The sequence below is a fragment of the Schistocerca americana genome, chromosome 7, assembly GCF_021461395.2.
Source record: "Schistocerca americana isolate TAMUIC-IGC-003095 chromosome 7, iqSchAmer2.1, whole genome shotgun sequence".
In the NCBI taxonomy this organism is placed as follows: domain Eukaryota; kingdom Metazoa; phylum Arthropoda; class Insecta; order Orthoptera; family Acrididae; genus Schistocerca; species Schistocerca americana.
The window spans coordinates 118147079-118173995 of record NC_060125.1 but is presented as its reverse complement, the minus strand read 5'-3'; the positions used below and the strand labels follow the sequence as shown (position 1 = coordinate 118173995).

General features: G+C 41.2%; 1 protein-coding gene across 2 annotated transcripts in view; it reads left to right on the top strand.

Annotated features, from left to right (window-relative positions):
• Positions 1–11894, top strand: part of LOC124621974 (UDP-glucosyltransferase 2-like) — a 119143-nt gene extending 107249 nt beyond the window's left edge. For both annotated transcript variants that reach the window (XM_047147507.1, XM_047147508.1), the window contains exon 5: positions 10199–11894. In XM_047147507.1, the coding sequence (XP_047003463.1) occupies positions 10199–10481 (283 nt within the window). In that variant the 3' untranslated portion in view covers positions 10482–11894. The remainder of the gene's footprint in view (positions 1–10198) is intronic.
• Positions 11895–26917: the final 15023 nt, after the last annotated feature.

Genomic DNA, 26917 nt, shown 5'->3' with positions numbered 1-26917 from the left:
CATGCTTGTTAAGTGGCTGTGCGATCGCCACGGACGGCAGTGCATGCCCCGGAGCGCGCTCCCTTGCTGGCCAGGAGCAGTCCTTGTGGCAGGGCGTTCCATTTCCCCACCAGCGGGGTAGACAACTTCTGAATTGACATTGGTGCACGTACCCGTGTTGCAATACGTCTCACGAATCTCACATGTGGTCGACTGGATAATAAATCGGAAGTGTGCGTGTGGGGGCGGGGGGGGGGGGGGGGGGGGGGGGCGATGGGAGGGGGGGCGGATGGACAGGGCTCTTCCACCTGCGGCTGCGCGTTTCCATCCGTAAAAATGAAGTCTGGGCCGGAAAACCGCTGACAATTCGTACATGGGGAATGAGTACAGTGTTGTAATAACGCAAACCATTGAGTATATCGTGTTTAAAGATTAGGTGGTCAGTATGCCCCTGCACATTATGCCTCCCCTCAGCATCGTAAGGTAACCTTACAAGCATTTATCTACATACTTTGCCGTGATTTACAACCGGAATCAGGTATCATTTGATAGGTTGTACATAGCATATATGAATATTTAAAGAAGACTGACATTGTCACGTACATCTTGTAAATAGTTGTTAACGCTTATTGCATGAAAGGTGACGGAATGTCTTTGTTATCAAAACGGCGTAATGAGTGCTTGCCTATACTAGTAGTGGTTGGGACGCCTGTGGAAATGAAATGCCAGGCGCAACTCAAGCCCTGGGAGGAAAAGCCCGCAAAGGTGTGTTGGTCCTGCTTAACACAGGAAGCAGCCAAGACGGACAGTCGGGGCGCCTGAGCGCTGAAACACAATACAGCGGTGGCTGGCCGGTGTTGTAGCGGGACCAGTAGGATAACCAGATAATACTTCGGAAAGAAAATCTTGTACACAGCACAGTGGAACCAGGAAGCGTTACCTGGGAAATCACGCAGGCTGGGTTATTTCGGAGGATTTTTACTCTGAGAAGCATACCATTCTCTGTATTCCTAATTAACCAGGATAGATATTTCCTCGCAAACTTTCCGTGCTGGACGCCAAGAGACTGAAATATGGTTGGTCGGCGTTTGGGAAACTCTGTTGAGCGGGAGAATATTCCGTGGTTTTGAGAATATGATTCGTCTTTTGCAGTTATGAGGGAGTGGAGCAGAGCATTGCTGGAAAGCCAGCAGTGGAGAGAAAGAGGTCTTCCGTGTTTGACGGTCGCTCAGTATCAGCTTTTGTTGGTAGAGATGGACTTGCTGTCTTTCCTTTCAGGAGATTTTATAGTTAGAACTGTTAGGCGCTGTACTGTTGCGAACTTATACGATTCTGGACTTCGCCTCTGGGTGGGGAGTCGTCATTGAGTATGCAGCTGATTGAAAGCACTTCTTCTGCCTATACTCACGTTGAGACGTTACCTGAACTCTATCCTTGTGGCTGGCAATTCGCGTTATTCGTCTGAAGACCACAGAGAGGAGAAAGTATTAGAGTATACTAGTCAAAGGACCGTCTTCTGCTATCCTAGTGTTTCAATGAGGGTTTTTTTTTTTATTTATTTATTTTTTTTTTTTTTTTTTTTTAGACTTTGTGGCTGGAGTTCTTCTGTCATGGCAGACGTGTACGAGAACCATCGCTCCAACGTACCGAACGCGGTACACATGGTAATATTCCTGGTTGCTTAACTTTATTAGGGCTATGAAGCTAAACAGCTGAGGTAATGTAAATTTTATTTCCACTGGGGTTGAGCACCACTGTAGATCATCTTTGAAAGTAGTTTCTTCTAGTGTTTGGTACACAGGTGATGTCAGTCATCGCCAGCCGCAGTGGCCGAGCGGTTCTAGGCGCTTCAGTCTGGAACCACGCGACCGCTACGGTCGCAGGTTCGAATCCTGCCTCGGGCATGGATGTGTGTGATGTCCTTAGGTTAGTTAGGTTTAAGCAGTTCTAAGTTCTAGGGGTCTGATGACCTCAGATGTTAAGTCCCATAGTGCTCAGAGAAGGCACAAAATCTTTTCTCGAAATACGAAATGATGCTTTTATCTATACACAATGCGTTTTAACTGAAAAGATTTCGCTTGTAACTTTCCACTCGGTCATTTCCAGACCAGCATCCCTTACCTCATTACATTTACTCTTCTCTATCAACGCCGAAAGTTTGCAACATCATCACGGAATCACCCTGCCTATGTTCGAAAACGGTCACTGTGAAATGTCCCCTTAGAAAAATTAATGAATTACTGTGCTGATAAACCTCTACGTTACTTGATTTTCAAACAGCTGAGCAAAACTGAACATACTCAGACATTACTCTCTTTACTTATATTCTGATCAACACTAAACTGACACACAATATTTTTAGCGCAACTCAATCAGACTTTCAAAAATCCCTACAACAGAATGGCCCTGACTAACAATAACCTATACCTTTCATGAATCACTTACCTCACAAAAATTTTCGTCACTCGAACTACTGCAATACAGCGAGCGCCAATGCTGCCAGCTAAATAAAAGATTCAAACTACTGAAGGCACTAACTACTGATAGGCATAGTCAGCAAATGAAAGATTTTGATAGAGAACAAACAATGTACTTACCTTAATAATTTTCAAAAGTCATAATGTATATATATCAGTTCATGATATCCAGTATTAAAAATTTACTCTTTCTGATGGACACACGTCCAGATCGTCCGCTCTCAAAATTCTGCCATCTCTCTCCCCACATCCGCCACTGCCGGCGGCTCACCTCCAACTGCGCAACGCCACGCGCTGTTCACATCCAACTGCCCAACACTACAATAGCAAATATTGCAACAATGCCGACCACCCTCAGACTGCACACAGCACAGTCAGTGATTTTCATACAGAGCGCTATGTGGCGTTACCAACATAAAAACCTAAACACCCTACTTACAACTGTACCTGAGTAAACAGGTACGTGAATGTGACTCCAATTATGTGCATCTAATTTCCTACAGAAGATGCGACGGAGATTATCTATATCTACATGACTGCTCTGCAATTCTCACTCAAGTGTCTGGCAGAGGGTTATTCGAAGCAGCTGCGGACTCTTTCTCTAACAGCGCTTGGAAAAAAATGAACCCTTGAATCTTTCTGAACGACCTCTGGTTTCTCTTATTTTATTAAGATGGTCATTTCTTCCTTCGATGGTTCTCGACAGTAAAATATTTTCACTTTCAGAGGAGAAAGCTGGTGTCTGAAACTTCGTGAAAAGATCTCGCCGCAACGAACACACTTTCGTTTTAATGACTGCCATCCAAACTCTCTTATCATATCCGTGACACTTCCTCCCCTATTCTGCGATGCTACAGAACGAGTTACCCTTCTTGAACTTTTTCGACGCCCTCCATCGACCATATCTGGTAAAGTTGCCATACAGCACAGCAACACTGTAGCAAAGGACCCACAAGCATGGTGGAGTACACTTGTTTGCATCAGCTTAGTGTTCTGCCAGTAAAACGTAGTCTTTGGATTGCCCTCCCAACAACAGTAGCTATGTAATCTCCAACTTAAGTTATTCATAACTGTAATTGCTAGGCGTTTAGTCAAAATTACAGCCTTTAAATTTGCGTGATTTATTGTGTAATCTAAATTTAACGGATTTCTTTTTGTACTAATGTAGATGACGTCACGCTTATTGAGAGACAATTAACACTTTTCAAACCATTTACACATCATGTCTAAGTACTTTACAATTGGTTTTGATCGTCTGATGACTTTACTAAGCGATAAATAACAGCATCATCTGCAAACAGTCCCAGTTGAGTGTTCAGATCATCACCTATATCGTTTATGTAATTAGGAACAGTAGGTGGCCTATAACACTTGCTTGGGGAATGTCGGATATCATTTCTGTTTTATTTTATGACTATCCATCGATAACTACGTTCTGTGACGTTTCTGAGAGGAAATCATGGATCCTATCGCAAAACTGAAGCAGTATTCCATAGGCACACAGTCTGATTAGAAGTCTCTCGTGAGGAACGGTGTCAAGATCCTTCTGGAAATTTAGAGATATGGAATCAATTTGCTGTCGATACCACTCATTGCTTCGTGTGAATAAAGAGCTAGTTGTGTTTCTCAAGAATGAATATTTTTTGATTCCGTACTGACTGTGTGTTAACGTCTGGTGCAGAGTGACCTCCCTGGAGTAGAAAAATTAGATTTTCTACCTCCACTTGACATAATACGTCAGAATTATTCACACAGTTTCACTAATATTACCGCGTAATAGGCTGACTGTCTGTCACGGCCAGTTATGTCAAGAAATGTCGTTCTATTATATAATACCCAATGGCGATACACGAGATGGTCAAATATTTATACCATATCGCTTTTCAGTTGTTCATTATTGACTAAACAAAGGAGTGTACAAATAGTTGAAAGTGGAAAGATGTACCGAAATATTCAAATTACTGAACGTTAGGTTGCCCCCAACTGCGATTTTTAGTGTTTGTGCTCGGTCTGTCATGATGATCATTTCGATTTATGGAGTGTGGGAGTGTGTCAAAACACTTAGGATCTTATGGACTTTTTTCGAAGGGACAAGAATAATTCCGTTTATCGAGAAATTTAATTCATCAAGGTACGAATAAGCAACAGATTGCTGTATAGATGAGGATAAACATGAAATAAATTAATTATTTAAATTAAGTGGATGTATTGGACGTGGTAGCGTTTCGGTGTTTTTTTTTTTTTTTTTTTTTTTCAGTCTACTGACTGGTTTGATGCGACCCGCCACGAATTTCTTTCCTGTGCTAACCTCTTCATATCAGAGTAGCACTTGCAACCTACGTCCTCAATTATTTCCTTGACGTATTCCAATCTCTGTCTGCCTCTACAGTTTTTGCCCTCTACAGCTCCCTCTAGTACCATGGAACTCATTCCCTCATGTCTTAGCAGATGTCCTATCATCCTGTCCCTTCTCCTTATCAGTGTTTTCCACATATTCCTTTCCTCTCCGATTCTGCGTAGAACCTCCTCATTCCTTACCTTATCAGTCCACCTAATTTTCAACATTCGTCTATAGCACCACATCTCAAATGCTTCGATTCTCTTCTGTTCCGGTTTTCTCACAGTCCATGTTTCACTACCATACAATGCTGTACTCCAGACGTACATCCTCAGAAATTTCTTCCTCAAATTAAGGCCGGTATTTGATTTTAGTAGACTTCTCTTGGCCAGAAATGCCTTTTTTGCTATAGCGAGTCTGCTTTTGATGTCCTCCTTGCTCCGTCCATCATTGGTTATTTTACTGCCTAGGTAGCAGAATTCCTTAACTTCATTGACTTCGTGACCATCAATCCTGATGTTAAGTTTCTCGCTGTTCTCATTTCTACTACTTCTCATTACCTTCGTCTTTCTCCGATTTACTCTCAAACCATACTGTGTACTCATTAGACTGTTCATTCTGTTCAGCAGATCATTTAATTCTTCTTCACTTTCACTCAGGATAGCAATGTCATCAGCGAATCGTATCATTGATATCCTTTCACCTTGTATTTTAATTCCACTCCTGAACCTTTCTTTTATTTCCATCATTGCTTCCTCGATGTACAGATTGAAGAGTAGGGGCGAAAGGCTGCAGCCTTGTCTTACACCCGTCTTAATACGAGCACTCCGTTCTTGATCGTCCACTCTTATTATTCCCTCTTGGTTGTTGTACGTATTGTATATGACCCGTCTCTCCCTATAGCTTACCCCTACTTTTTTCAGAATCTCGAACAGCTTGCACCATTTTATATTGTCGAACGCTTTTTCCAGGTCGACAAATCCTATGAAAGTGTCTTGATTTTCCTTTAGCCTTGCTTCCTTTATTAGCCGTAACGTCAGAATTGCCTCTCTCGTCCCTTTACTTTTCCTAAAGCCAAACTGATCGTCACCTAGCGCATTCTCAATTTTCCGTTCCATTCTTCTGTATATTATTCTTGAAAGCAGCTTCGATGCGTGAGCTGTTAAGCTGATTGTGCGACAATTCTCACACTTGTCAGCTCTTGCCGTCTTCGGAATTGTGTGGATGATGCTTTTCCGAAAGTCAGATGGTATATCGCCAGACTCATATATTCTACACACCAACGTGAATAGTCGTTTTGTTGCCACTTTCCCCAATGATTTTAGAAATTCTGATGGAATGTTATCTATCCCTTCTGCCTTATTTGACCGTAAGTCCTCCAAAGCTCTTTTAAATTCCGATTCTAATACCGGATCCCCTATCACTTCTAAATCGACTCCTGTTTCTTCTTCTATCACATCAGACAAATCTTCACCCTCATCGAGGCTTTCAATGTATTCTTTCCACCTATCTGCTCTCTCCTCTGCATTTAACATTGGAATTCCCGTTGCACTCATAATGTTACCACCGTTGCTTTTAATGTCACCAAAGGTTGTTTTGACTTTCCTGTATGCTGAGTCTGTCCTTCCGACAATCATATCTTTTTCGATGTCTTCACATTTTTCCTGCAGCCATTTCGTCTTAGCTTCCCTGCACTTCCTATTTATTTCATTCCTCAGCGACTTGTATTTCTGTATTCCTGATTTTCCCGGAACATGTTTGTACTTCCTCCTTTCATCAATCAACTGAAGTATTTCTTCTGTTACCCATGGTTTCTTCGCAGCTACCTTCTTTGTACCTATGTTTTCCTTCCCAACTTCTGTGATGGCCCTTTTTAGAGATGTCCATTCCTCTTCAGCTGTACTGCCTACTGCGCTATTCCTTATTGCTGTATCTATAGCGTTAGAGAACTTCAAACGTATCTCATCATTCCTTAGTACCTCCGTATCCCACTTCCTTGCGTATTGATTCTTCCTGACTAATGTCTTGAACTTCAGCCTACTCTTCATCACTACTATATTGTGATCTGAGTTTATATCTGCTCTTGGGTACGCCTTACAATCCAGTATCTGATTTCGGAATCTCTGTCTGACCATGATGTAATCTAATTGAAATCTTCTCGTATCTCCCAGCCTTTTCCAAGTATACCTCCTCCTCTTGTGATTCTTGAACAGGGTATTCGCTATTACTACCTGAAACTTGTTACAGAACTCAATTAGTCTTTCTCCTCTTTCATTCCTTGTCTCAAGCCCATATTCTCCTGTAACCTTTTCTTCTACTCCCTCCCCTACAACTGCATTCCAGTCGCCCATGACTATTAGATTATCGTCCCCTTTTACATACTGCATTACCCTTTCAATATCCTCATACACTTTCTCTATCTGTTCATCTTCAGCTTGCGACGTCGGCGTGTATACCTGAAATATCGTTGTCGGTGTTGGTCTGCTGTCGATTCTGGTTAGAACAACCCGGTCACTGAACTGTTCACAGTAACACACCCTCTGCCCTACCTTCCTATTCATAACGAATCCTACACCTGTTATACCATTTTCTGCTGCTGTTGATATTACCCGATACTCATCTGACCAGAAATCCTTGTCTTCCTTCCACTTCACTTCACTGACCCCTACTATATCTAGATTGAGCCTTTGCATTTCCCCTTTCAGATTTTCTAGTTTCCCTACCACGTTCAAGCTTCTGACATTCCACGCCCCGACTCGTAGAACGTTATCCTTTCGTTGATTATTCAATCTTTTTCTCATGGTAACCTCCCCCTTGGCAGTCCCCTCCCGGAGATCCGAATGGGGGACTATTTCAGAATCTTTTGCCAATGGAGAGATCATCATGACACTTCTTCAATTACAGGCCGCATGTTCTGTGGATACACGTTTCGTGTCTTTAATGCAGTGGTTTCCATTGCCTTCTGCATCCTCATGTCGTTGATCATTGCTGATTCTTCCGCCTTTAGGGGCAATTTCCCACCCCTAGGACAAGAGAGTGCCCTGAACCTCTATCCGCTCCTCTTTGACAAGGCCGTTGGCAGAATGAGGCTGACTTCTTATGCCGGAAGTCTTCGGCCGCCAATGCTGATTATTTATCAAAATTTAGGCAGTGGCGGGGATCGAACTCGGGACCGAAGACGTTTTGATTATAAATCAAAGACGCTACCCCCTAGACCACGGGTATCCGCCTTTTTCGGTGTTATCAAGTGAGGAACAATACAGAGCAAAAAATTCGCACAGGATGAAAGATTTTGTTTTGTTTTTATACTGCAGCTGGAGCAATAACTCTCTGTTCCAAATGAATTATGCAAATTTCATATGAATTGATGTTTCGTCCACCAAAACATCGTGTGGCATTTCATATTGATCCCATGCACTGACAACTGTTGGCTTATCTCAGGATTTACAGACGAACATTACTGGTCGCTGAAGCACTAAGAATCCCTGGCCCCAGTCCTCGAAGTGCCACATGAAATTTAAGTACAAATAACACATATTGCAAGTCATTTTCACAAGAAGGAGCAATAATGCATCATATTAGATACACTGCCTGACGAAAGAAGTAATCACCTCAGTGGTTGAGAGGATATGTGATGTTTTTTCAGTGATTACAAACTCGAATGAAATTAACAAAGAACTGGTCCGCTTATCAGTATGACGTTGCACATTTCTGTCCTGGATGCCTGCCCAGATCTGGTAGGGAAGGACGTGATAAAGCCACTGTATCTCTTTCTGAGATAAGGTGGCCCGGAAGTGTTGCAACTGATCCTCAATATCCTGCATATTGGCACTGGGATGTAAGTACGAGCCAGTCCCACTGATGTTCGATCAGGAAAACATTCAGGGTGTTGCTGACCAGAGTCACAGAGTCACAGAGTCAGTTTATAGTGTGACGTGCCATGTGAGGTTTAGCATTGTCCCCTTGAGAAGTGGCACCATTCCATGGTCGCATGAGAGGAACCCGTGAGGAACGGGATATGTGTGTTGTACCGTGGTGCCATCAGAGTTGCCTCGATCTCTGTCAGCCGTGACCTGATGGCTCCCTACACCATCAAACCAAACCACTGGTTCAATGGAAGTTCTCCCCAGGACTCAGGCAAACGCGCCATCGACAGTCATCCAGTTTAGTGCAGAACTGAGCACAGTGCAATGGCATTGATCAGCAGTCCATGCTTCCCAATCATGCCACGACTCCAAATGCAGCCGTTTATGTTGGGTTAACAGCACGTAAGCGTGAGAAGGTAATTACTTAATCCGATTGCTGCTGGTCTCGGAGCAATGGTACGTGATGATACATTATTGCAGGGAGTCCGTAACCTGTTCTCAGGTGGCAGGTGCACATGAGTTTGGTACAAAATATAGAGGCTTCCCTTGTGGCGACCTCTGAGTCCTTCACAGTGACCACTCAGCATCTAACGCTGTTTGTGGCCATTATAATCCTATCTGTCATGGTAACTGTGGTGTGCGTACTGTAAGACCTTCGGTACACTCACCATCAGATTATTTGATTTGACGCTCTAACGAAGTAGGCGAGTGTCAGCAATATGTCTCTTGGTCTTATCGTGGCGTGTTTATCTTCTGGCGTTAGGTCAGACGATAGAAATGCCACTTGCACGCTTAGAGTAGAAGATTGACGGTGACCAACTTTAAACAGAACTTGATTAATTTTCACACAAATTTATTAAAATAATAAAAAGCGTAGACATTACGTAACTTGATCCTGGATGCTGTTTACAATTGACAATCTGAAGTTCCTTTGGTCTTGGTACGTTAATCTTATTCTCACATATCTCTGATACTTGACAAAGTGTCTATACATTTCTCTTCATGGCTATGTACAGGAATATGATAATCTGATTAGGCGCAGACTGAAACATGACCATAGACTGGTACAGACAAATGCAGACTGGTACAGACTGTTGCAGACAAACGCAGACTGACTCATCGGAGGTCTGTACACTCGTTATAATACCTCGCGCGTTCAGGTATCACTGCGCGAGTGTGATCCGCGAGGGGAAAAGGTTCTATGTTAGCAGCAATGTCATTGGCTGCGTTACATATTAATACGCGGATCGGCGGAAGCAGAATTTGGTCCGTCTCTAAGGCAGTGCCATCGCGTAGTGTGGAGACGGACGAGCGCTGCGCCTGCGCTGTTGTGCTTAGCGGGGCACGCTCTAGTGGGAAAGTTGTGTACGCGCTGACTACGCGGAACTATGTACACAAAAGTGACAACATTAAACACGAACAGCACTGATGAACTCAGATGTGCTAACATTTAATGAAAAGATAAAGAGATGTGATAATATAGCAGCAGATGTACCGTGAGCATGCGAGATAAATTGTTGCTGGTCTTCCCTCCGTAGGTACTCCGAGAACATGAAGCAGTACTCGAAGCTGTTCCGCGAGCACTGGGAGACGTCCCTGGACAAGGCGGTGTGGTGGCTGGAGTACATGATCCGCCATAAGGGAGCGCCGCACCTGCGCAGCGCCGCCCTGGACCTCCACTGGTGGCAGCTGCTCCTGTTGGACGTCATCGGCTTCATCCTGCTCGTGGCTGTAGTTGCAGTCACTGTCGTGTGCTTTGTCCTGCGGTGGACAGTCGCCCTCGTATTCAGGTCAAAACGAGATAAAGCGAAGACACAGTGAGGAAAAAATGTGGACTCGTTTCTAGGTCACTGTGTGTCGGTGTGATATCTGTAACACAACGTCTTTGTGTTTTGAAGCTCTTGGCCCTAGTTTACACTATTGTGAGTGTTACTGTTTACCGAACTGGTCATGTTTAATTCACATTTCCGTATCATCTGAATCAATGCTGTTGCGAGCTAGTATTCATTTTATTGTAATGGTTCATATTGAAATTTATCGTATTAATATTTTTAGTCTCTTGACAAAGAAAGGTACCGGACATCAATTTCTTTAGGTAAATGTTTGGATCGTTTTGGGTGCCTCCTTCAATACACAAATATCCTCCATCAGATATTGGCAAGAGATGTTTTGTGGTCCACAGTTTGTAAATATTCATGTCTAGACGTGAATTATCTCTCTCAGAGATAGCAAGAGTCCTGTAATATAAGATTCTTTGCCCTTAGTGTAAGTTTCATATTTTCATCCTGCAAAAGTAATGTCCAATGTGGCCAAGAAGTATGGCTGTTCATCTGTAGCCAGTTGTAACTTCCGCACATGATGAACTATGTACCTCAGAGGTACAGATCTGGACCCTATCGTGATTACATAGACATGGTTATGATTATATTTTAAATATCCAAAGGATGCTGTGTTCTCTAGGCTCACATCAATTTTAAAATGACAGAGATTTTACAGTTGACACATACACATCATTGATATAGTGCATACAATATGTAAGTAACTTTACATGTCAACTGCAATATGTACAGGATGTTCTTCTGTTACTGACATCTCTGTGCACACATTCATTTGTTTGTCCTCTGTATGAAATGTCACTGGAGTATTTGCTTGAATGTTGGTCTCGCAATTAAATATTTTTACATGCAGCTTATAGTGTACAGCAAGATGTCTTTTCACTTGTAAGAGACTTCACTGCAAATCAGTTTCAAAATAATAGTATTTTTTGCATCCTGTACACTGGTATTGCAGATGACTGATGTGTCAGATATTACTTGAATTATAACTCTGTAATAAATGGTACTACATGGTACGCTCCATTGCTAGTTCTTCCACTTGTTTGTCTGTTCCCTTTCAGTTTCACTTCTAGGCTACGTTCGTGAGTGTAAAATTATTGTCCAGAGATGTACCTGTTTATTGCAGTTTGCTATGATTTGTTTTTATTGACCTGCTATCCTTTAGATTTGAATATACTTCCTGGCAAAGGTGTTATTACTTGTAAATTAAAAGATCGAAATATTTGTAGTGTGTAATGAGTTCCTACTGCCTAGTCAAAAACATTCATTGAAGGGTACGGCAGTATTGTGATTTGTAGGTTTAAAATGCTCTTAACAATGTAAAACCTTTAAGCTGTGATATCTTTTTCATAATAAGTACTGTAAATTAGCAAATGTGAAATAAATTTAATGATTATTACTATTTATTTATTTTGATTTCTAATGATTCCATATACAGGGTGAAGTTTAATAAAATCAACTGTCTGCTCTCACGGATTCCTGACTGCAAATGGAGGATGCCCACTTGAGCGAATCTATTTCCTGTCAATATTTTAGAAGATTCTTAATTTAAAAGACATTTATTTTTTGTCGGAAATCATTTGTCAGCTCATACATATGGTAGTAAAACAGATGTGCTGTGTTGGCCATAGTATAAAAGCAGGTGTGGTGTAATGTGTCGCGTGTATCGTTTTTTTATCAGAGAAGTTGTAACAGGAGTGCGGGTCAGTCAGGAGAGGTCAGTGGGTTCAAATATGGACTAGGTTTTGGACTACCACATCCATCAGTGACATTTCGACCCTTCTACGAAGGTCAAATTCAACTACTGAAGTGATTGTAAATGTGAGGGAACAGCTGGGGCTAAATCGACACACCAGGCGGGCCTCACGTACTGGCACACACAGACTGTCCTGCGTTGCGAAGGGTGGTTGTAAACGTCGCACAAAATCAGTGAACAGGAGCACCTGTGTTTTCCAGAAATGTTACCAGCAAAGCAGTTAACGCAATGACCGTGCACAGGGATTTAAAAGGAATGGGATACGATGGTCGAGCAGACCATCATAAGGCACCGAGTTCTGTAGTCAGTGTTAACTGGCACTTGAGGAGGAGTAAAAAGCGGCACAACTGGGTGACTGGAAACGAGTGGTTTGGAGTGATGACTCATACTATAACTGCATTTCCCACATACTGCCAGTTGCAATAGCCATCAGTATATTGAGAAAAAGTATTTGTTTCAGCCTTCATTCGCACTTTTTCTTTGCTTTGCGTAAGGGCTACCAATTTCGGTACACAGTACCGTCCTCAGACATCACCTGGCACACAGTCGTAATAACACTTGCTTCCCAAATCCCAAGTAGGTGTCAGCTGTTACTCTAGTTACAGTAATGGCTTCCTACTGTTCAGGTAAGTCTGATTTGTAAATTTGTCAGTAATCAGCAAGTTTTAATTACATTTATGATATATGCCGACAGGAAGTGCAAAATGGTTAAGCAGGGATGGCTAGAGAAAACATTAAGGATGTAGAGGCTTATCTCACTAGGGGTAAGATAGATACTGCCTACAGGAAAATTAGAGAGACCTTTGGAGAGAAGAGAACCACTTGCATGAATATCAAGAGCGCAGATGGAAACCCAGTTCTAAGCAAAGAAGGATGGAAGGAGTATATAGAGGGTCTATACAGGGGGGATGTACTTGAGGACAATATTATGGAAATGGAGGAGGAGGTAGATGAAGATGAAATGGGAGATTTGACACTGTGCGAAGAGTTTGACAGAGCACTGAAAGACCTAAGTCGAAACAAGGCCCCGGGAGTAGACAACATTCCATTAGAACTACTGACAGCCTTGGGAGAACCAGTCCTGACAAAATTCTACCATCTGGTGAGCAAGATGTATGAGACAGGCGAAATTCCCTCAGACTTCAAGAAGTATACAATAATTCCAATCCCAAAGAAAGCAGTTGTTGACAGATGTGAAAATTACCGAACTATCAGTTTAATAAGTCACAGCTGCAAAATACTAACGCGAATGGAAAAACTGGTAGAAGCCGACCTCGGGGAAGATCAGTTTGGACTATGTAGAAATGTTGGAACACGTGAGGCAATACTGATCTTACGACTTATCTTAGAAGAAAGATTAAGGAAAGGCAAACTTTAATGAAATTAAAAAAAAATAAATATAAAATCAAATGAAATGATTTTGAATTGAAAAAATGTACGGAGGGGGGGGGGGCGGGGAGGAGGTTGTAAATGTTACTTTTTAAATTGTTTTTGTTATTTGCTCTTTTGTTTTAGTACGTACGAACTTTGTTGTAGAACCTTTTATTTACGTGTGGTAATAAAAAATTCATTTAGACAGAATTAAGTACATTTAAAATTACGTGAACTTAGTCAACCCTCTCATGCTGATAAATTCATATTAACTGATTAAGAATATTTAGTACTTTTACGTACTTCGGCCTTGGCATACATTTCCTACATGCAGTGGTTTTCTTTTTTAAATATTTGCTGAATTCCCTCCCGGCGTTAGCTATGGAACACAAGACTGTCTCTATTAGCAGAAAATGGTTAAATATTGCCAAGCCGACGTTTAATTATCATTGATAAAACACACTTCACTATACATTTAAGTTATTTGAAAGAACCAACAAATTGTTAAACTCCAGCGTTAACTATCCGCCTATGAATGCACAAATGTGAAACTAGTAAATAATTCCGTCAGTCTCAGGATCGCTGTAAAAGAAAAAACATTTTCTTAATTCACTGCTAATCTTTATCTGCTCCCGATTTACGGGTTTGGTTAATTTTTCCTTAGCGGAACAATTTTTTAAATGTGCCGCCGCTGCAAATCGTTCGGTCGCGGCACAGCCCAGCAACACCAGCGATTATTGCTAAAAAAAAAAAAATGCTGAAAATTCTTTAAAGAAATATTATAGATGACATGGGCAAGCTCATTTACATTAGTAATACACACTTTTGATAAATTATAATGTATTTACACCACAACAATAATTCAACTTACATTACTTTGTAATTTCTCCTCTAATGGCGGCTAAATCTAGATACAGACAGATGAAGTCTACCCATTCATAAAATGCTACGTCACAGGTTCCTCTCTCTCTCAGCTCTCGAAGAAGAAGACAAAGAATGCACATTATGTATTCCTATTTATACCACTGAACCGTTAAACCGTTAATGTCTCTTTGCAATCTGCGGCTGTATTTTACAATTTTGTTATCGCAGATATTGACACATTCCGTAATTACACTATGAGTATAGAAATATTACAATCATAAATACATCGACAATATTACTACAGAAAATATTACAATAATAACGAATGTCCTTTACACAAAATTAAATAATATTTTTTGTTAAATAATTACAGTATATACAAATTGCTTCATAGCGGCGTATATAGTACAATTAAATTTTAGTTTATTAATAGTGTGTGCGTGCTGCCAGGGAACGTTATATTGCCCCCTGGCAGCATTTGGCGAAGAGTTTCTATACTTTGACACAATGGTGCCAGTAACATTCTTTACACTTCTGTATTTTTTATATGGAATGACTCTTTTAATTAGTCCCAGGGTTATATATGTTCATGGTTCCCCCATCTGGGCGAAGGCAGACAGGAAACCTGGGCAAAACTGTGCTGGAGCCCAGCCATCCCAGTTGGTTCATGATTAATCTGGTCTCTTTAACAGTCATTCTTTTGAATTACCGCGCGACTGCTACGGTCGCAGGTTCGAATCCTGCCTCGGGCATGGATGTGTGTGATGTCTTTAGGTTAGTTAGGTTTAAGTAGTTCTAAGTTCTAGGGGACTGATGGCCACAGCTGTTTAGTCCCATAGTGCTCAAAGCCACCCTCTTTTGAATTGATTTAGCAGTTTGTCATCAACGGTTACATAATATCACAGTCACATACAGTTCAACGAAAGTTTGTTGTGTGTGATTAACAACTCGTAATTATTATTTTTGCGATATACAGCAAGGTCACTTGTCCTAGGATATATCACTTAGTTTTTTTTTGAAATCATATAGCACAACGTCACTTTTCATAATGTTCCCACTACCTACGTGTTACAAATCTTGTTAGTGTTCATTTTCTCTTGTCAATTTACGGGTATACATAATAAATGTTCAATGTTTATCAAAAATCGAGTTCATTGACATGTCATGCAGTTTGTGAAAATATTTTGGAATATGTCAATAATGCTGTAGTTGGTGAGGGGTGCGGAGTGATTGTTGAGCGGCGCTCGGCGCGGCGCGTCGGCTCCGTGTAGGTCACCGCCCCCGGTGTTGACAGCTACGGCGCGGAGAGGCGTGTGGCTGTCTGGTCTGCTACGGGCTGCTGCGGCCGCTGCATGGCTGAGGTATCCGGATGCGCGTTGTGTATCAGCTCGCCCGTGAGACATCTTCTTGCCGTGCTCCAGCAAACATGCAACAAGTTCACAAACAGTGTACTATCCTTATGGGCATTTTTCCTGCTTTGGGAAAGAACGCACGCAGTTATCGGCAGTTATTATTCAGTAGGCCTTCACTTGTCTGGTTTGCACAATGTTTCGTTGTCACAGTAACACGTTTTATGGGCACACAATATTTTTTCACCATGTCATGACTTGTCATTAGTCACATGCAAGTTTTCACCTTAGGACAAAATGTATCTCTGTAGTCAATGCGCTTTCCTAGCGTCCCTTGACACACAATGAGTTATAGTTTGACACTAACTTGGTCCACCGTCTGTTATCGGCTCACTGTTCGTGTCGTGCTAGTTCCTTGTCCACTTGCACACACGGCGACGATACAGTTTCTTATTGCTTGTTCAAAACAACCTCGTGACGTATTGCTGCAGGTTTAACAGTCACTGTCTGTCCCTGCCACACAATACTACACTTTCGTTTAAGTTTTTTTTCAGTTACAATGTCCGTTGTGCAATTTTTTGTAGCAGCAAATTCGTAACTTCTTTGTTCGCTCTTTACCAAGGTGTGTGATAATTGCGTACATGGTAACAAACATGAAAATTTCGTATTAGTTTGCCCAAAAATCATCTATATTTATGTTCGAGTAGATTTTATTTGTGCATTCCAGCCGGATTCAGGCATATTGTTCAATAACTCCTTTGAAATTATGTCTCACTTTACATGCAAGGTCCTACGTAACTACATTGTAGTCTCTGTAGGCTAAAATTGACTTGGACTGTATCAGGCTAGCTGTTTTAACTGATTGGATCTGCACATGCTTCAATTGCAGCTTCTTTGTGCGTAACTTTGCGCTACTTAAATTTGCAATACGTTTGCCTCCCATGGTGCCCTCGGGTCACTACTGGGTGCATTATTCTCTTTGATAACACTGGTTTGAAAACAAAGTTCTCAGGGTCTCATATTATTGGTATTATTCTGGGTTCGTATCTGTCAATCTGACACCTGCACACACACACACACACAATATATATATATATATATATATATATATATATATATATATAATAGAAAAGATTGTACCAAGAAATATTTCAAGTTTGACACACATATAGAATATTATGCAGTACACAAATTAATCACTACTAAAATGTTCCTCCTGACTGATCTCTGTCACAATTTAACACTACAAATAATTGCACTAATCAAGTTATCTGTGCAGACATTTATAGCATGTTTAAGCTAACACTAATTTAAAAAAAGACATAACACAAATATTCATAAACAAAAGAGAAAGTCAATCATATTCTTATAACTAAATACTTCTACACTAGTACATTATCTTTACAGATCACACATCATTAATGTTCATTCATTTTCAAAAGAATGGTGTACCTTTCTTACACATAACACATAGGACTATTAGTCATTTACTGTAGGAATATTTTCACATCCTTACGCGGATACAGTCCCCGTACTCTTCCTGAGTGGGGATCTGCTAAGAGATAGCTACACTCATGTGGCACACTTACTATTCTAAAAGGTCCATTGTACACCAATTGCCACTTGCTATTCTCTTTCAAGGATGCCGAGGACTTAGGATGATTGCGTAAGAGCACCAAGTCCCCAACACTAAGTTTTTGATTATTCGTCACATGTCGATTATATTTTTCTTTCCTTTTCTGAGCGCACCTGGTAAGGTTGCACCCAGCTTTCCTTATCCTCTCTTACTTAGGCTCAGGAATGACTGGGACCTTAGGCAAAGGTGCCAGCCACTCACTCAGTACTCTATTATTATTCATTATAATCTCGTTTGGTGGATACCCTGTAGAGGCATGCGGGGTTGCGTTGTGAATTTCCAAAAATTTAGGTATCAGATCTTGTGTGTTTACATGCAATGTATAACCTGAAAAATTTATTTAACTCTCCAAATGTTCTTTCTACTAAACTTGCTTTTGGGTGAAAACGGGATATTAGTATGTGCTTTATACCTTGTTCATGTAAATAGTTCTTCCAGGTATGACCTGTAAAATAGGAAGCATTATCCGATATTATCGCTTCAGGCTTACCCACCTGTGTGAAATATTCTTTCCCTAACCATTTAACTATTCCACGAGCGGTGGCTGATTTAAGGCAGTATATTTTTAAGTATTTAGAGAAAAGGTCATATACCGCTAAAATGTACTTTAATCCACCCCTGGCTCGAGGGTGGGGTCCTGTTATGTCTATAGATACTAACCGAAGTGGCCGCTGAGGCACTATAGGATGCAGTTCAAACCTTGTGGACTTATTTTGAAACTTAGCTTTTTGGCACAGAGGATGTGGTGTCACCGCCAGACACCACACTTGCTAGGTGGTAGCCTTTAAATCGGCCGCGGTCCATTAGTATACGTTGGACCCGCGTGTCGCCACTGTCAGTGATTGCAGACCGAGCACCGCCACACGGCAGGTCTAGAGAGACGTCCTAGCACTAGCTCCAGTTGTACAGCCGACTTTGCTAGCGATGCTACACTGACCAATACGCTCTCATTTGCCGAGACGATAGTTAGCATAGCCTTCAGCTACGTCATTGGCTACGACCTAGCAAGGCGCCATTACCAGTTTATTTGTTTTATGTATCATCAAGAGCGATGTACACCAATTATGGATTAAAGTTAAGTATTCCAAGATCTTCGTACTTTATTTGCAATTCTCAAGACATTGTCATGTTCCAGACCTCACGCCAGTCTGCGTGAGCATAAACGCGTGCCTTTCGGCTACCTCCGAGTGGCTTGGCTGTCTTGCCAAGTCACTACAGAGGACAAGTCCTGATAATGGTGCGAGTCTGCTGGCTTATTCCCTTAAAGTCTAGGTGGATATCTGGATAAAATCCTTATTGTTTTGCCTATCCCAGCGTGACCCCATGCTAAATGCGTGTGCCACACTACAGCTGGGATAGCCTGTTGCGGTATACACACGACTCCATGGTCATTTGACACACTTGTTTTATAATACAGAATATTATCTACTATTTTGAAGTTCTGAACACTTTTAAGATTGGTTCCTTCTTTAATTTTACTAATGACACCTCGCCAAATCGTATCAGTTTCCTGCAATGTAGACATATTCTTACACATATGTAAAAAGTCCCTCCTATGTACCTTATTTCTCCCGGTATTGTATCTGTACCTACTGCTTTGCCATTTTTCATTGCAGCAATAGCAGACTTTACTTCTATGAGGAAAAAAGACAGAGAAAGGCTGGAGGCTTTTGAGATCTGGACATGGCGGAAGATGGAAGGAATAAGTTGGATGGACAGAGTAAAAAATGAAGAGGTACTGAGAAGAGTGGGAGAGAAAAGGCAGTTACTAGATGTAATAAAGAGAAGAAAAAGAAATTGGATTGGGCATATATTAAGAAAGAATGACGGACTGATAAAAACAGTTTTAGAAGGTTATGTAGAAGGGAAAAGGAAGCGAGGAAGGAAGAGATTCCAGATACTGGATGACATGATGGACGGTACAACATACAGCAGCCTTAAGAAGGAAGCAATGGATCGCAGAAAATGGAGAGGCAAAGGACCTGCTAATATAGCAGATAACTGATGATGATGATGTACCTTATCTTGTACTAAGAGTATTCGGTATTCCTCCGATTGTTCCAAAATCTTTGACACTGAGGATTGCCCTAGTGGGAGCCTCGACAAGGCGTCAGCTCGTACAACATTACCTTGTCCTTTTATGTACATAATTTTAATTGTATGTTCCTGCAACCTCCATCTTAGCAAGCGGGTATAGTATAATTTGCAAGACATCAAATAGCTCAGAGCCTGGTGGTCACTGAATACTTTGATTTCTTTGCCATGGATGTAATAATTGAATTTCTTTACCGCCCAAACCACAGCAAGAGCCTCTAACTCGGTAGCGGAATATGCTCTCTCACAGCTGTTTAATGTGCGGCTGGCAAATCCGATTACATTGATTGTTGTGGGGTCGTTGCTCCTGTCCCACTGAAACAAACAAGCGCCCAGACCGTATAAACACGAATCTGTCGCTATGCAAAAATCTTTTGTCACGTCTGGGTGTCGCAGTATGTTTGCATTCACCAAGGCGTTTTTGATAGCGTCAAATGCGCGTTGACATTCTTCTGTCCACACCCAGTGCGCATTTTTACGCAACAGGCTCAATAACGACTCGTTACTCATTAATTGGTTTGGAACAAACCGTCTAAAAAGGATGCAAGACCTATAAACGCTTTGAGTTGTCTCTTAGTTCTCGGGCTAGGAAACCCATGAATTGCGTCAAGTTTTTTGCTGTCAGGTTTGATGCCTTGTGGTGTTATTGTGTGACCTAGAAATTTAATCTGATTACGTCCAAATTTGGATTTCTCAAGATTCGCTGTTACTCCCGCTTGCTTAAACCTTTCTAAGACTCTACCCAGTAGTACTACGTGCTCCTCCCAGGTGGCAGGCCGCGGTGGTCTCGCGGTTCTAGGCGCGCAGTCCGGAATCGTGCGACTGCTACGGTCGCAGGTTCGAATCCTGCCTCGGGCATGGATGTGTGTGATGTCCTTAGGTTAGTTAAGTTTAAGTAGTTCTAAGTTCTAGGGGACTGATAACCACAGCAGTTGAGTCCCATAGTGCTCAGAGCCATTTGAACCAACCCAGGTGGCAGTAGGAATCACCAGATCGTCTACATACACTGTTACCCTTTGCAGCAAATCCAGACCTAAAACCGTGTCGAGGGCTGTTATGAAAACTCCTGCACTTACATTTAGGCCAAAAGGTAGTACCCTAAATTGGTAGCTCCTTCCCCCAAATATAAATGCAGTATATTTCCTCGACTCGGGTGTGAGCAGGATTTGCCAGAATGAACTTTTCATATCAACAGATGTCAAATATTGCACTCCATGGAATTTTTGAATTTGCTCATCTAAGTTTTCTGGATGAGTTCTGACAGGTACAATAATTTCGTTTATGTTTCTCGCATCTAATACTAACCGTACCTGTCCGTCTGCTTTTGCCACCGCCACCAAAGGACTACTATAAGGGAACAAAGACGGTTCTATTATTCCCCACTCGATCAGTTTTCTAATTTCTTTAGCTACTATTTCCTTCTTGGACCAAGGAATGGAGCATGAGGCTCGACAGTAGGTTTTGTGAGGCTTCACCTCGATATTGTATTGATATCCCTAAACAATTCCTGGTCGTTCTAAAAATACATCTGCATAGTTAGATAATAACTGTACCAAATCTTGCTGTTGCATTGAGTTCAAATTTTCGGACTGTGATACTTTGTTCACAAGTGCGTCCACATTTGCTTTTAATTGATCACTTTGTACGTCTGGATAATAGAGATTTTGTCCTAGAGAATGATTGTCTAAATGTAGTATCCACTGATTCCAACATTATATGTTAATAGCATTACAATTAGGCACAGGTACCTCTTCAGATCTGAGCATGGACAATTCTATCCTCCTACCCGCGTTCATCAAACTTAATTTTCCCCGAGAAAAATCGATTACTGCGTCCCTTTCTCTCAAAAAATCTACCCCCAAAATGCAGGCTACCTTTAAACCCTTTACTACCAGGAACGAGCAAGCTATGGCTTCTCCCCCTATATACATCTCTACCCGCACTTGGAGTTTAATTATTTGTCGCTGTGCACTGATGGCTCCGGTGACTTTGCAATTGTTCACAGGAAAAGTCAGCATACGCTTTTCCTTTCCCAGTACTCTGAATAAGTCCATACTCATGATCCTGACAGTAGCACCTGTATCTACGATTGCTTGCACATCAATACTGTTAATTTTGATCTCTATTATCGCTTGTACTTTGTGCTCCTTTATGCACGTGGGTGGTTCAGTTATTAATTCATGTCCCATCTGTACCCCGTCATTATACCTGGGGATACAGATTTCCGATGTTTTATTCTGTGTCGGGCTGCTCTCACTCCAAACCTCAGCCGACGATGGAGAGCGTATCTCGGCTGAATCTAGTTTGTTGGATTATTACTGGTGGATGGGTGTGGCTGCTCTGTGTCACTGACCTCCACTATGTGTAAGTTGTGTTGCGTCGGCCGCCACGGTTGCGCAATTGGCGCATTTTGTGGTGGCGGTCGGTTATTGTCATATCTTTCACTGTTTTGCCGGTCCGGACTGGGCCTCTGGTTCTGTGGCCAAGTTCGGTTTGCATCGCTATAGGTATTGGTGTTCCACGGCCCCCTGGCATTTTTCCATCTACTATTGCTTGGTGGGCCTGTTTCATATCGGTCATCAGACCTCCTTTTCCGGTCATTATTCACCGGCGGACTATTGCCATCCCGGTCTCTACCTCTATTCCCGTTTTGTACATAATCTTGTCTCCTATTGTTACCTCCGCCGTTTCCATTATTTGGTGGAAGCGTGTTATTTCGACCATTTCTGTAACCGTTTCCGTTACTTCTAGCCTGTTCAGAGGCTGCCTTAACATGCTCCTGAATCAGGTCAATTGAGTCCAGAACAGACAAGAAATGTTCCATGTCGTTCTCCGGTGCGTGTATAAGTTTTTCCTTTACGTGTATCGGCAAGTGCGATTTCAAAAGTCTGATCAAATCCCGGAATGAAATCTGCTCGTCCCAGTAACGGGTCTTATTAATGTATTTCTCAAAATATTTTCGCAAATTGCCTAATCGTGGAGAATACGGCTCTGGATTATATACCTCTTTCCGTAATCTCTCCTGAATACATGTTGACCAATATTTGGCCAAGAATGCCTTTTCAAATTGCTCATATGTGTCGCAACTGTCAGCTGCTTCGGTTGCCCATAATGCAGCATCTCCTTGTATGTAAGACATAACGAACTGTATTTTCTGTGTATGACTCCAAACGCTAGGCAAAATGTTTCTAAATCCCTTGATAAACACTACAGGGTGAACAGATTTCTTCTCCGTTGTAAAGATCTGGAACTGTCGGTTTTTAATCAGGCTTTCTTCAATCTCTATTTTTGAGTGACATTTGTTTATTTCGCTAACATTGGTTGCCTGTTCTGTCTCGCAGTCGCAATTTTTCACTGCTGTATTTATATGCCTATCATTGTTGGACCTCGCTGGTGTGACACACGCCTGTGCGTCGCCTTGCAACAAGCTGTTTTCCAGCTCCGCAAGACGACGGTTGACATTACGCTGCCACAGCGGGATGTCAGTGTGCACCGCCCTTTTTTAGGTCCTGCACTTCCGCACTGGAGCCCAAGTCTTTGGCCTCAATCGCGGCGTGCACCTTCTCGTCTATTTTTTTTATAAATTCGTTTTCGATTTTGTGCACTTGTTCGGACATTTTCTGCTCAATTACTTGACTTGTGTCAATTTCTAATTGTTCCATCCCGTTAGCCAGTACACTGATTTCACCCACGATACTAACGTTAGCCACTTGGATATTATCTACTCTTTCGCTCAGTTCTTGTACCGCTTTGGGTATGGTTTCATAGTTTTGTCTCAAACTAACAATCTCACTTTGCATAGCTTCCAAAGATTGCATTAACTGCAAGTCTCTCTCATGCTGGCATCTATCACGCTCTGCTTGTTTAGCATCACGTTCTCTATTGCGCTCTGCTTGCATACGTGCAAATTCAGCTTGGAAATTGAGCATGCGCTCAAACATAACCCTTACTGATTGCGCTTCTGACACCTCACCACTCTCTGGTCCGTGTCTAGTGCTTGTGGGTGGCACAGTATTTCTACTTTCAACTGAATCCCTGGCTGGCAGTGGCAACATTTCTTGCCCTTCTGCCCCCAGATTCTCACATTGTACTTCCCGAACTACGCCACTAACATTACTTTGTGCCTCACTTTCTAACTCGGTATCACTGCTTGCTAACTGTTGTTCATTATCCATGTTTATATCTTTCCGACTACGCAATCTAACCATAGTCAACAAAAGAAACAAAATCTGAACTAAATATCCTAACACTCAGGTTTCACTGACATAATCACACAAGAAATGGTCATTTGTTGAAACACACTTATTATATACTACAATGACTAACTACTCAAATGTCCTGTTATTTTTAAAAAAAGAACACTAACAACAAGCACACCACTAATGATCCGAGAACACAGCATTGAGGCTACTTTACTACCCACAGGACAACTACACTGCAGCTTTACCTTTTGGTGATCTATCTTGGGTGCAGCTGCCCCCTGGTATTGTGGTAGGTAATTAATTTTTCGATATAATGAGCTGTCTTCTTCAGCTTGCCTCTGCAAAAAATCATATACAGGTATTACCACACAATATTGGTTAGGCAATACATGAAAAAAATTATTAATTGTTCTCCAACAAAGTTCGACTACCATAATTCCCTAGTTATCTCATGGGTATTTTGTGGCCACTGCATATTCGGGCCCCACGTTATTGGGCGCCAATTTAATGAAATGAAAAAAAATGAATATAAAATCAAATGAAATGATTTTGAATTGAAAAAATGTACGGTGGGGGGGGGGGGGGGGGGTTGTAAATGTTACTTTTTAAATTGTTTTTGTTATTTGCTCTTTTGTTTTAGTACGTACGAACTTTGTTGTAGAACCTCTTATTTACGTGTGGTAATAAAAAATTCATTTAGACAGAATTAAGTACATTTAAAATTACGTGAACTTAGTCAACCCTCTCATGCTGATAAATTCATATTAACTGATTAAGAATATTTAGTTGAGAATTAAATCTTTTACATACTTCGGCCTTGGCACACATTTTCTAAATGCAGTGGTTTTTTTTTTTTAATATTTGCTGAATTCCTTCCCGGCGTTAGCTATGGAACACAAGACTGTCTCTATTAGCAGAAAATGGTTAAATATTGCCAAGCCGACGTTTAATTATCATTGATAAAACACACTTCACTATACATTTAAGTTATTGGAAAGAACCAACAAATCGTTAAACTCCAGCGTTAACTATCCGCCTATGAATGCACAAATGTGAAACTAGTAAATAATTCCGTCAGTCTCAGGATCGCTGTAAAAGAAAAAACATTTTCTTAATTCACTGCTAATCTTTATCTGCTCCCGATTTACGGGTTTGGTTAATTTTTCCTTAGCGGAACAATTTTTTAAATGTGCCGCCGCTGCAAATCGTTCGGTGGCGGCACAGTCCAGCAACACCAGCGACTATTGCTAAAAAAAATGCTGAAAATTCTTTAAAGAAATATTATAGATGACATGGGCAAGCTCATTTACATTAGTAATACACACTTTTAATAAATTATAATGTATTTAGACCACAACAATAATTCAACTTACATTAGTTTGTAATTTCTCCTCTAATGGCGGCTAAATCTAAATACAGACAGATGAAGTCTACCCATTCATAAAATGCTACGTCACAGGTTCCTCTCTCTCTCAGCTCTCGAAGAAGAAGACAAAGAATGCACATTATGTATTCCTATTTATACCACTGAACCGTTAAACCGTTAATGTCTCTTTGCAATCTGCGGCTGTATTTTACATTTTTGTTATCGCAGATATTGACACATTCCGTAATTACATTATGAGTATAGAAATATTACAATCATAAATACATCGAGAATATTACTACAGAAAATATTACAATAATAATGAATGTCCTTTACACAAAATTAAATGATATTTTTTGTTAAATAATTACAGTATACACAAATTGCTTCATAGTGTCGTATATAGTACAACTAAATTTTAGTTTATTAATAGTGTGTGTGTGCTGCCAGGGAACGTTACAAAACCTACATTTCTAGCATTTGTAGACTTAGAGAAAACTTTTGACAATTTTGACTGAAATACTCTATTTCAAATTCTGAAGGTGGCAGGGGTAAAATACAGGGAGCCAAAGGCTATTTACAATTTGTACAGAAACCAGATGGCAGTTATAAGAGTTGAGGGACATGAAAGGGAAGCAGTAGTTGGGAAGGGAGTGAGACAGGGTTGTAGCCTCTCCCCAATGCTATTCAATCTGTATATTGAGCAAGCAGTAAAGGAAACAAAAGAAAAGTTCGGAGTAGTTATTAAAATCCATGGAGAAGAAATAAAAACTTTGAGGGTCGCCGATGACATTGTAATTCTGTTGGAGACAGCAAGGGACTTGGAAGAGCAGTTGAATGGAATGGACAGTGTCATGAAAGGAGGGTATGAAATAAACATCAACAAAACAAAACGAGGATAATGGAATGTAGTCGAATTAAGTCGGGTGATGCTGAGAGATTAGGAAATGAGACACTTAAAGTATTAAAGGAGTTTTGCTATTTGGGGAGGAAAATAACTGATGATGGTCGAAGTAGAGAGGATATAAAATGTAGACTGGCAATGGCAAGAAAAGCGTTTCTGAAGAAGAGAAATTTGTTAACATCGAGTATAGATATTTGTGTCAGGAAGTCGTTTCTGAAAGTATTTGTATGGAGTGTAGCCCCGTATGGAAGTTAAACATGGACGATAAACAGTTTAGACAAGAAGAGAATAGAAGCTTTCGAAATTTGGTGCTACAGATGAATGCTGAAGATTAGATGGGTAGATCACATAACTAATGAGGAGGTATTGAATAGAATTGGGGAGAAGAGGAGTTTGTGGAACAACTTGACTAGAAGAAGTGATCGGTTGGTAGGACATGTTCGGAGGCATCAAGGGATCACCAACTTAGTACTGGAGGGCTGCATGGAGGGTAAAAATCGTAGAGGGAGACCAAGAGATGAATACACTAAGCAGATTCAGAAGGATGTAGGCTACGGTACTGGGAGATGAAGAAGCTTGCACAGGATAGAGTAGCATGGAGAGCTGCATCAAACCAGTCTCAGGACTTACGACCAAAACGACATATGTTGCTTAAGGTTTGCCATCATAAAAAGTGTTCTGCTAGTCAGATTATTAGTAATGGGATGGATAACCGACTGTTTTCAACAACCGACAGGCCAGCCGACTGTAAAAAAAAATGTTTTCACTTAATGTGAGGTAACCGACTGACACAAGCAACTGTTGGTTGCGTCAGTTGTATGAACTTTTTCACTCAGCCTCTGGGTTTCAGTAATTTTGTTCACTTCTACACTTTTTTTTA